Genomic DNA, 12,750 nt, shown 5'->3' with positions numbered 1-12,750 from the left:
CATGTGAGAGAAAGTTTCTCTCATTTCTCTCTTAAGTCTTTCTCTCTCTAGAATTGAACTTTCTCTCTCTACCTTCTCTCTCTATTTTCTCTCTCTCTATTTTCTCTCTCTAAATTTTCTCCCTATTTTCTCTCTCTAGACCTTTTATCTCTTTTTATGAATTTCGTCTCTCTAGGATCATTCTCTCTCTAATTGCATCACAGACCCTAGGATAAACTTGAGATGAAAATATGATGATCTGAGACTGCTCCGAAATTCGTGCAGTAGATTAGATCCTGATTCGATCCTTCTTCGAAATTGATAACATTGATCATGGTTAATCCATATTAAGTCATCCTGATATAACCTCTGATGATCTCAATCATGATTGTCACTTTTGAAGGATACGAAGATTCTCTTTCTACTTTCTCTCTCTACTTTCTCTCTCGTGACCGACTTTCTCTCTCTAAGAAGATCTACGAATCCTATATCGAGTCATGCCTTCATCTTTTAGAGGCTCATATTGACTCTAATAAGATGATCCGAAGTTACTTTGATATCCGTGTTGTATGTCAACCTCATTTGGTCATATCAAGTATTTTTCAAACCCATTATTAAAGAACCCTATTGATTGATCTTGATCTTAATTCGATCTGTGCTTCACGATTCCTTGATCCAGTCACTTAAATCTGACCCTCAGATCAGAGATCCTGAATTGCCCTGGTATCTGGATGGTCCGACACATCCGGATAATAGTCTTCTTTCCTTATGATTTAATTTTATTATATTCATGGAATAGAAATTGACGATGATTTGATATTTTAAATAGGATTAGCTGATTCTTCTAATGAAGTCTGAAGATCTAAGATGAACGAGGTAAGTGGATCTTATGCTCCTTATTTATTTTTAAATGATCATATTTTTATGTAAAGAATTGCTATTGATGAAATCATAATTTTTCATAAAATAAGGATCGGCATATGTGATATGAAAAAGCATGTTTTATTATGAGCATTGATTTCATGAATATGTCTTATGAAAATAGCATGATTATGAGGCATGAATTTCATTATTTTTCTATCTATGTATATGTATGCTTTAAGAAAAAGATATAATGATTTCAAAGGCTCTCAGATGACTATGAATGAATCCCTTCGGGAAGATCGACATCCGGAGCTAGCATCCACACGAAACATGGCCCTGCCAGCGGGTATAAAGTTGGCACATGAATTAAGAATTCTGTCGATTAAGAAACATGGCCCTGTCATGGGTATAATAGTGATCTTAGCATGAATATCTGTGAGCAATATTTTGAAACATGACATGAATACATGATGAAAATGATTTACGATTCATGATTGTGAAATATACATGATTTATGCATGCATGATGAGTTTATAACTTGTTTTGTTATATGCTCTATGAAATACTTTATTTTGTATTATATGTTATTTTCTAAATATTGCATTATCATGAAAAACTTATGTTTGATCCGATAAGGAAGCGCAAGTTCTGATTACTGGGCTAGTGTAGCTCATATTCTTTTTGTTTTCTTTTTGTTTGAACAGAGAAATAAGGTTAGGATCGGCAAAAGGAATCCAAGCTGAAGATCGGCATAGCAAGTTTGAAAATTTGACAGCAAAAGTTTAATTTATTTTATAATCATGGATTTGTAGTTATTTATGAATGTTGAGATTCAAGTTAGTACTTGCTTTTGGATTTAAATGCTCTGAACCAATATTGGTTCGATTATTTGATGAATAATAGAATTGAACCTTTTTATTTGACGGATTTTAGATGATTATGATGGATTGGCTTCGTATTATCGTGGGTTCCATCCCTCGGTAGCATGACCATGTTATGTCCCGGATTTGGGGCGTGACACTTCACTACACCTAGAATTCAATGCAACCTATCACTGGTACACAAATTATTGATCATAAAATATGATTGTATTTTTAGACTAACCATCAACCTACCACCATCCTTCTCTTTTGTCTGGCTTTAGGACTGACCATGCACAAAACATAGACGGTGTTGTCCTTTGTGCAACATTCAAAATCTTAATAATCTAGTTTTAGGCTCATTGATAACCCAAATTCAACCCCTTAAGTATATCTAGTAGGAAGACATGAAGGCCAACAACTCAATCAACTTAAAGCTCGAGGAGCGAAACCCAAAGACATTTTGAAATCTCCTGAAGGGAGCCTTTAGGAAATGGATACGAAATTAAGTTCCAAGAAAGTTTTTGGAGCTGGCACGTTACCCTAGATAGAAGTTTCATTTTACTGAGAGAGCAAAAGTCCATCAAACCAAATATCCAAAAAAGAATTTATTGCTAGCTAATTGCCTAATCCCACACGGTCCACTAATGTTTTATTCCGATGTCAATGATCAAGTACGCATTCAAAGACGAGAGCCATCAAATTGAGTCTAATACACATGAAAGACATAGCTGGTATACAATTAATTTTAGTGAACTTTTTTTCCTAAAATTTTTAGGATCTGATTCTGTGAAAAGAAAGTTGATATTTGGAGAAGAAAAGAAAGAAGGAAATAAGAAATGCAAAAGAAAGGAGATAAGAAAGGAGAAAGGGAAACTTATTTTAGGAGTTTTTTTACCAAAAACTTTAAAGTCTGCAAGAAGAAAGTTTGCATGTAGGTAGAAAAGAAAGAGGTGATTAGTGGGAAAAGAAAGGAAACAAGAAGGAGAAAGGGAAGGATGTTGGGCGGTTCCATGGGATGGTGGAATTAAAGATGGAAAGATTAGGAGAAGGGGAAATTCCTTGACCAGAGGGAACAAGAAAAAAGGGAAGAAGAGGAGAAGAGGGAAAGACAAGGGAGAGAAGGAAGAGAAAAAGAGGAAGGACCCAAGCGTTTAATTGGTTAAATAAGTACTATCAACGTAGCTGCATTTCTTTAAAAAAAAAAAAGAGAGTATTTTTACTTGCACTGGTTGATATGAAGTCCAAAAATGGGAAAGGTCTAACCATGGATAACCTAACTTGAGCTGATAGACCAAACATTACAATAATTAATAAGGATGCTACGTTCTAATTGAAGTAAGGTATTTCATTAATTTGATACTTTTCCTTCTTTTTTCCCTTTTTTTTCGCTAGAAGACCAAGTTCCTAGCTTTAAAGCTAATGCTTATATATACTCTTTTGTCTTTGCTCGTGAAGTAGTTTTATTGTTAGATCCAAATATTTGTTAGCAATGCAATCTCCTTTCTTCTTATTCTCCCTCTTCTTCTCCTTGACACAGATTTTTCTCTATTATGATTCTGTTGATGGTGGAAATGCTGTGATTGTGAAAAACATCACCGTTGATAAGTCTCGGCATGGAGACTTCATGACCATTCAAGATGCCATTGATTCAGTTCCTGATGGCAATAGGCAATGGATCAGAATTCACGTTGGGCATGGAATCTATAGGTTCGTTTAATTAGCTTTCTAAAGTATATGCACTTAGATTAATTATATCAGCAAGATTACAAGCTTATGTTATTTTTGGTTTCTTAAGGTTTTTTGATTATTAAATCACATAAAACATTACCACTTGCATTTAAATGTATGGATTCTCTCTCTCTCTCTCTCTCTCTCTCTATCTATCTATCTATCTATCTATTTCTATCTCTCTGTCAATAGGATATATAAAGGTAGAATGAATATTTGTTGGTGTTTGGTATGTGGTGACATCGAATCCCCTGTGGACGCCAAAGATAATATGGGATTAAGGCTTCTTTTTTTTTTTTTCCTTTTTGTTAAGACCAATCCATATGTATCAAAAATGTGAAGGAATGGAGATGTGGAGACTAACCTTGATGAAAACTTAGACATATTTATGTCGAAGTTGATATCGGATTAGGGCCGATTAGAGTTGTTGTAGTTAAATGCAAGATACTAGTGTTTATAATTGCTCAAGTGCAAATCCTGTGTACAAGTGTATATACATATTTGAAATGGCACAAGATATACATCGAGGCTGCAGAGAACAAGTATTTCAGATAGCATAATTTATCTTGTCATTGGATATGGCGACGGGCCAGCTTGGATCTAATAAATTCTAGTTTGACAGAAGTCCAAACATAATGGTGATATCCAATCCAATTCATCTTGAGATGCAAAGCAGTGTAGAAGTTTATCATACTACTACACTAAGCAAGACAGAATCAGATTCCAAGCCACTTATGCCATGGTTGCAGCTAATATAAAGATTGAAATATTCTTCTACTTTAGTTTCTGATAGGCAGAGATCAAGGAGACTCATAAAACCTACAGCTTATATGCATCATTGGCTTTCAGATAGGTTTACTGAAACCAGAATACTAGATATCAATTTGAGCTTGCAATCAGCCAACTGAAACTTACAGACATACATTAGATCATTACCTTGAAGCTTCTTCCTTCTCTATTATTTTTACAGTTATTTTGTAGTCTAGTCTCACACCATCCGTATGCAATATAAAGTAGCTAGTTTTGCATAATAAAGTATCTCTCTCTTTCTCTTGTTCCCTTAGACAAGATGTAAATTTATTTCAATCAAGAATTGATTTTAGGCAATATATTTACTCTGCAAATTATAGATACAAAGGTAAGCAAGGGCATCTACGTACCAATGTGAACAATCCATCAATACAAGGATAAGCATGGACAAAGAATGATGAAAAATTAGTAATCTGGTTTGCTAGAACGACATGTTAAGTCTACTTCATGGATTCAGAACTTGTTCCAATCTCTCTTTGAAGAGGATGACTAGTGTTTCAAATATAATTTTCCTCTTCCTATGTTTTAGCTTTTTGCTGGAGTTTATACTCTGTCATTATCTAGCAGTGTTTCAATCGAATCATCAGCATAAAAAAATCCGTGTGGACCTTAAGTCACAGCCTTAAATTATGTCTTATTGATTCGTTCATGAAATCATAGTATTTCCAAATCTTGCACCTAGAAGAGGAGACAAAGAAAATTATATGGAAGTGTTAAATCAAATTAATCTATCTATATATTTACCAAAGATTCAACTCCTGGTGGAACATCCCATGAGATTTCGGGATGGGGTACCATCCCATATGTAATACTGTCCCACTATTATGCCACTGTTCCAATTGGTACATCTTGAGACATCTTCTGTTCCACTAATAGATGAGAAGTAGTAGCAAGAAATGGATGGTCCACTATCTCTAAATTCTGGTTGAATAACACAATTAATCCACCAAGGTTCTTGCTAAGTTTCTTTCCATTCACTTCTCTAACATTTAGTATTTTTTCTCCAATACAATCAAAGAAAACATTTCATTTTAAGAGGGACAGAAAGACTCCAAAGAGAATATGCAAACATGCACTTAATGACTATGGTGGTAAGAAATAAATGTAAAGAAGCTTTGTAAAATTTGCCATTATTGCTTGATTTCCAAATGATTTGGTCCTCCTCTTCATTCAAAATGACTATAGCCAGAAGACCTCACAACTAGGTGAATTGTGATTGGACCAGCAAACAAGCAGAAAAGGTAACTTGATTCTCTAATTTATTATCCTTTGATTAAAGTCCATAAATGCAGTTTTTTTTTTTTTTTTTTTTTCACGTGCATATAACTGTTTATTCAAATTACAGATGAGGTATCCCAGTATTTATATAGTAGATTTCTTTATTAGAAATCTATTGTAACAAAGAAGAGTTCTTTACATAAACTCATTGCTTTTGTAATAATCCGTTCTCTGCTTCTTCCTTGTTTTAGCTATTCATCCTTAGAATGATGGTATTATTAGAAACAAGCTCGATCAGTTTCCAAACATGTCATCCCGCTCTCAAATTTGACAGCAGACAAATTCGATCTGCTTCCCATCATGACCACGATTACCCTTTCCGTATTGTCATCATTATGTGATTTTTTGAAAATCGTTATAATTTTCCCTCATCATTGGGATTCCATTGTTTGACAACTTGTATATATACATGTTCAGCATTTGCAGGAGTAAGATGAGTGACTGACATCTGAAACAATACATCTCATAGATCAGAAAATTTGTTAACCATGCAGTCTCCTTTCTTATTCTTCCTCTTGTTCTCCTTGACACAGATGTTTCTCTATTATGATTTTGTTGATGGATATGCTGTGATTGTTAAAAACATCACTGTTGATCAGTCTGGGCATGGAGAATTCACAACCATTCAAGGTGCCATTGATTCAATTCCTGATTACAATACACAATGGATAAGAATTCATGTTGTAGCAGGAATCTATAGGTTTGTTTAATCAGCATTCTAGTTATTTGTACTTAGATTATATCAGCAATATTATTTTATAAGCTCATGTTACTTTTGGTTTCTTAACGTTTTTTTATTACTAAATCATACAATACTTTAGCACATACATTTGATTATACTAATCATCTCTCTCGATGAGATATATAAAGGTAGAATAAATATTTGTTGGCCGTTTGGTAGGTTGGGGACGTCCCCTATGGCCATCAGATATAACATGGGACTGAGTCTTTTTTTTTTTTTTTTCCTTCTTAAGACGGATCAATATGCACCAAAAATGTGAAGGAATGGAGATGTGAAGATTGACCTTGATGAATTCTTTCTCATAAAAGGAAGAAAAAAGAAAATACTTCTTGATGAAAACTTAGACATATTCTTAGAGAAGCCGATATCAGATTTGGCATGATTAGAGTTGTGGCAGTTTAGTACAAGATACTTGTGTTTATACTTCATAGTTTATACTCAAATGCAAATATCCAACTGCATGGGCTAGTCTCAAACTATCACTATATACATGTCTTATCTTTCATTGCTTGCACAGGGAAAAGGCCTTCATACCCTACCAAAAAGAGTATATCTTGATAGAAGGGGAAGGGAGCCAACAGACATCAATTGAGTGGGATGAGGCTGTTTCCCCTGATTTGGTTAATTTGAATATCACTCACTCAAATTCTGTACTTGCTGGAGGAATGGAAGGTGCTACTTTCAGTATCTTAGCAAATAATTTTGTCATCAGAGATATTGCATTTAAGGTAAGCATACATGGATACCTCAAATCCCCTAAGATACATATATGTTCTTATTTTAGAAATTTTCCACAACTAGGTTTGTGCATGTTTGCACTCCTACCAATTTTGATTTTTATCATTAAAAAGGCTGATGAGTCATTGGTCAGTCATATTTTAGGAGAAATTGGACTGGAAAAAAGGGAACGTTAGGAGCACAATTGACAATCATGTAGATTTTTCTGATTTGAGGAGCATATGTGGACCAAAAAAATATGTAGATTGGCGTTTCTATGGTATTATTGAAATGGTTACCCCACAACAATGGGAAGAAAAACAAAAACGGTAGCAACCATAAAATCTAGCCTTACATTACAGAGAAGCTACCTTATTGATCAAGATATATTCTTCTCTATTTAGAGCTCAAAGCTTTTATATAAATCTAGTAATAATCCTGTGGTGATTTCCTTTCAAAATACTTGAATGCCATCAGAATTTGGATTAAAATCAAGGGGTAGATTCTTTACCTTGGTATAAGCCAAATATGAATGAAAATTAGTTCAAAAATAATCTCATTCTAATGCATCCCATGTTGAAAATCTAGAGCATGCGTAGATATGTTCATATTATCTACATTGCATGAACAATATATATTACTGAAACAGATCCTAACTTAACACTCTTCATGTTAGAACACATATGACCACATCAAATATGGAAGCAAGCAGGCATTAGCAGTATATGTATCAGGAGACAAAGGCTCCTTTTACCGGTGTGCATTCTTTAGCTACCAAGATACCTTGTGTGATTTCACAGGCCGACACTACTTCTCTGATTGCTGGATTGAAGGTGCTATTGACTTTATCTTTGGATTGGGCCAATCTATCTACATGGTATTATCCTCGTTACTCGTTCAATTAGTATATTCGAATCCAACCTTTATATGATCTTGACCAAAAATCGATACTTATGAGTTTTTCATGGGTCTCAAATATAGATTCCAACTCTCAAACTAGTTACTTAAGAGTAGAGGACATAAAATGAATCAAAATTCTTTTAGGGGCCAATCGAATGATGCATTGATGGTAGTGGGTGATTTAGTTGGACCCTTACCTAAGTATACTTGACAAGAAGTATACATCATATATAATTTCTTCTTTTATTTTGTCTTGCAGAGGTCCACTTTGCATTCGATCAAGGAGGGGTCACAACCAGGATGGTTAACGGCGCATGCCAAGACTAAACTCGACGCGCCGGGTGGCTTTGTGTTCAAGTATTGCACCGTGGAAGGGGGCAAGACGTTTTTAGGAAGAGCATGGAATTCTTACTCTACCGTGATTTTCTATAATACGTATATGGCAGACAATATTATGCCTGAGGGTTGGGATGCTTGGAAAACTGGAAATAATGCGTAAGATCCATCTATATCTCTTTATGATTTTGTCGAAAACTAATTGGTTGCACCTTGGTAAACAAAAATGATTCTTGGGTGGACACCTCCATGAATTGGATAGTACCTAGTCGAATCTTGTTTATATATTAGATGGCTTTGACTAGCTAAAATCTTAGACCTGCAAGATTAATATTTGTTCTCCTAGCTCATTAAGTTCTGCAGCAGCAAACTTATTTGCATCCTCACAGTCTTCCTAGTAGTAGGACTCTTCAAAAGAACTGGAGCTACATCAAACTATTTTGGCAAGCATAAGCTTTAGGGTAGGCCCTCCCTCCCTGTTCCTTCTCTTAAAAAGAAGGAAGAGAAAGAGAGAGAGAGGAAAACAAATTAAAATCAGTTTGGTTTGTTAAGATTTGTGAAGGAAGCATCTGAGATCTAATACATTGATGTGTGAGATTTTCACTTGCAATGCTGAAGTTGAGAATTTTAATTATTTTTTTCTGAAAAATAATAATGCCTTAAGATGTATGCATGCTAAAATTCTAAATTTAAATGTGGATTTTAGGTACCAAACAACATATGCAGAGGATGGTTGCAGCGGGCCGGGTTCAAATACTGCAAATAGAGTGAACTGGGAAAAGAAGCTTAGTAACAGGCAATTGAAGTATTATACTAGCAACAACTTCATTGACAGGGAAGGCTGGCGGTCTCAACAACCCTAACCAGATATTCTCATGTCCTTTCTGATCTTGTCGATGCTTGTTGCTTTGATTTGTGCCATGGGATGAATAAAATCAACCCTTCATCATGAGGAGTCCACATGATATTAACTTGTTTCATTGGCTCAAGCCTACACTTGAGCTGCTTATTATATGTCTAAAATTCTTTTGTATGATAACTTGTAATAACTAATTGATCAATAACCATGGTCTTTTTTTTATTTATTCATCTATTCGTTTGTTTTCATTTTTTGCCTTCATGTAATAATGAAATTATGGTCTCACACTGTAATGATGGATGGCATGAGTAGCCCCTTGATCTAATTGAAGATTTTTTTTTAAAAAAATAATTCATGTAATTTTATGTATTTTCCATTCCTAGAGTAGCATGAGCCTCTATCCTCCACACTGTTTTTTCTCCTCTAGGAAGTAGGAATTGCATCTCTATTGTTTGTCTTCTCAAGGTAAGAATTCATCTAGTTGGATTCTCTCTCTCCTCTCTCCTCTCTCTCTTTATCTTTCCTTGGGAGGGGGAGTATTAATGTTTGTTTAAGAGGGAGCAAAGTTATAGCAAGTCAAGTTGGACAAATATGCAACATCAAGCCTCACAAACCGAACTGTCCTCATGGTTTAATGCATGGGAATGGCAGATATCTTTTCTACCAGTCCTATAGCAGAAAAGGTATTAGTAGGTTATCCTTGAATCTTATGCTGTGGCTATCTCAAAGTTAAATCCTTGGAAACAATTTGGGATGCTAATCAAAGGTGTTATGCTTTCCTTACTCATGCTATGCTTTCCTTACTCATGGAGGTGCAATCTCTCAGTTTAGAAAAATAAATCGAAAACTTTCAATTTTGGAGCAAATCAAGCTTTTCAATTGGCTATGCTATCATAGAAAGATTCTCACAGCTATTCGGAAGGGTGTAAGAGTAGTTTTAGTGTGTTCGTTATGTTGTGGGAAAGAGGAGACGGTTGACCACCTCATGCTTGTCTATAACTTTGCCAAAAGCTCTTGGGATTGCCTTCTTCAAAGGTTGAACATCCCTTGTCTGCGGGAGGACATTCAAAGGGTTTGGGGTGAGTGGCGAGGTCAAAATCAGGAGAAGAAAATTTCTCTGACTGCTGAAAGTCTGATAGCCATTGGATGTTGGGTTCTATGGAAGGAAAGAAATAATAGAAGATTCAACTTTGACGCCAAGGTATTATCTGAAACAATGAAATCAGCCGTTTTATTATTTCAATAATGGACTTCAATGAAAGGAGGTGAAGCATGTAGTACACTAGTAGCGAGGCTTGGATATTTAACAAAAGGAATGGAACTGGCCATGTCTTCTGATGATGCTTTGGCTGAAGGAGGGGAGCTTAGCAACGAGAACAGATAGGCTCTAGCAACATGTAATACAAGGCCATGCAAACCATGCATCAATATTTATTTTCTTCGTTAGTACAAAAAGGGTTTCTAGATTTGGCGGGTTCATATGGCTTGTAGTAAATTGACTTGTGGCTTTCCTCTGTTAGATGGGAATGTTATTTATTGGGTAGAATAGTAAGTGGGAGTCTTCGACCAAAATCTTTTATAAGACAAATCTTCCAACAACTGTATCTGATGAAATGTTTTTCAGTCAAAGTAATACAATAATGAGGAAGTATCTCATTTCCATCATTTTCTACTCAAAAAAAAAAAAAAAAAATATGTTCATTACTTATTGAACCGCCGAACACCTTATCTTTTCCCTTTTTTTTTTTTAGATTCAATTATTTAGTTGCGGATGTAGTTACTGTTCTGAAAGTAAGACTAGAAGTGAGATTCAACAATATCAATATAGTTTAGATTTGAATTTATTATAATCTTTTATAATGCTATTTTTTGAGGTATAATTGATGTAAGACTTCTAACTTTTATTTGTTAGTTCAATTTGCTAATAAATTGAATTTTAAATTTTGATTATTTAAATTTTTTTCGTTGTGATATATTTGATATCATGGTAGAATACCTTATATGCTTGTAAGAGAGTTCTCCATGAATATACAGTGATTGCCATGACCATAACTCGTGATCTTGGGTTGGGAGCATTACAACTAAAGGTGCCCTTATTCATGGTCATAGAATTGGACAATCTCCTAGTCATATAAAAAATTATGCACTCGCTTCGTCTGGGTCAAAAAGCTTAATGCTTATTAAGGTTGATATGGCAAAAATTTTTGATCACATTCTTTAGCATTTTTGTTTAAGGGAATCACTATAGCTTTCTTCCTCATTTCATTGGCTCGATGCATGCTTGTGTTATGGACCCTAGTTTTTCCTTACTAGTTAATGGATCCCCTACTACTTGGTTTAACCCATCAATAGACCTTAGACAAGGTTCCTCTTGTCCTATTATTTGTTCATTCTTTGCTCTGACATCCTTTCGAGATTGTTGCAATTAGCTGCGCAGCATCAGTTAATTAATAAGGGCCTATAGACCAGGGTGGCAGGGGCCTTCTATCTCTCATCTATTATTTGCTAATGACCTCCTATTGGTTGCCCGTGCGACCACAAGAGATTCTCTGTTCCTTGGAATGATTATGGATCTTCACTATGCTTTATCATGGTAGGTAACCCATATTGCAAAGTCACAATTACCTTTAGTCCTCTTGATCACATAGTTAAAGGTCATATTAGAAGACTCCTGAACATGAATTTGGCATTATTTAGGTGCGCCAATGGCTGGTAGCAGGATGCATTCATCTGATTTTAACTTCCTGATTGATAGAAGAGATGCTCACATAGCTGGATAGCAATAGAGGGCTCTTTCCTTCGTAGGGAGAGCAACCTTGTTCTAGTCTATTCTAGCTTCTATTCCTATCTATACTTTGTCGGCCATACATGTTGGGATTTGGCGTCTAGAATTTGATTCATAGTAGTGAAACCCACAGCAGCGAAGCCCAGACAGAGGAGCCCATGCAGGCGCGTAGGCATAGAAATGTGGTCCATAGGTGCGTAAGGCTCGTAGAGGCCGCTATAGCGCACGGGCGCATGGATGTGCGCAGCCCAGAACGTGCGTGAGAGTGCGCATGCGGTTTTGAATCACGGTCCGCGGTGGATCGCGGGAGGTGTCGCAGTCCATACCTCACTTGTGGATTGTTGCTGTCTATATCCTATTTATCACGGTCTAGGGGACATATTTGCATGATCTGATGGTGGTGGTCATGTGCAGTCACGATCAGATGGTGGGCAAGGGTGCACGGTGTGATTGGGTGATTGATGTACATGATCGGATGGCTCAGGTAGCTCTGCAGGCGTAATCGGACAGTCAGGGACGTTGTTGAGTCTTGATCAAAGCTTATTTTCGATCCAGACTGTGTTTCGAGCCTATAAAAGAGGTCTGAGAAGCTATAAAGCAGAGAAAAGCAGCTTGACATGGCAGCTGTGGTGGAGGGGTATTAGAGGAGCAGCTTGGCATGAGCAGCTACAGTAGAGGCATCAACTGCAGTCAAGAGTATCCTAGAATGATCGTGAAAATGGCCGAGAGTGTAGGAGCAGAGGCAGAGACATGATGTAGTGGCTGAGAGCATCATAGGAAGCATCCAGGAGCATCGAGGATTTTGGCACCGCAGGCCTGTGAGAGGGTCTCCTTGGAGGATTTTATGAAGGCTTTTATGAAAGTTGTGCTTTTTGTTAAGAGATAGGTT

The 12,750-nt window shown here is 36.1% G+C and overlaps 1 protein-coding gene across 1 annotated transcript; it reads left to right on the top strand.

Annotated features, from left to right (window-relative positions):
• Positions 1-3,195: 3,195 nt before the first annotated feature.
• Positions 3,196-9,267, top strand: LOC105057769 (probable pectinesterase 29). Its single transcript, XM_010940460.2, has 6 exons — positions 3,196-3,393; positions 6,056-6,222; positions 6,782-6,992; positions 7,658-7,858; positions 8,141-8,376; positions 8,924-9,267. The coding sequence occupies exons 1-6, from the start codon at positions 3,196-3,198 to the stop codon at positions 9,078-9,080; spliced, it is 1,170 nt and encodes a 389-aa protein (XP_010938762.2). The 3' UTR covers positions 9,081-9,267.
• The last annotated feature ends 3,483 nt before the right edge of the window (positions 9,268-12,750 follow it).

This window comes from Elaeis guineensis, chromosome 14 (genome assembly GCF_000442705.2).
Source record: "Elaeis guineensis isolate ETL-2024a chromosome 14, EG11, whole genome shotgun sequence".
NCBI lineage: Eukaryota > Viridiplantae > Streptophyta > Magnoliopsida > Arecales > Arecaceae > Elaeis > Elaeis guineensis.
Note: the sequence above shows the minus strand (reverse complement) of the source record. Positions and strands in the feature narration are given on the sequence as shown.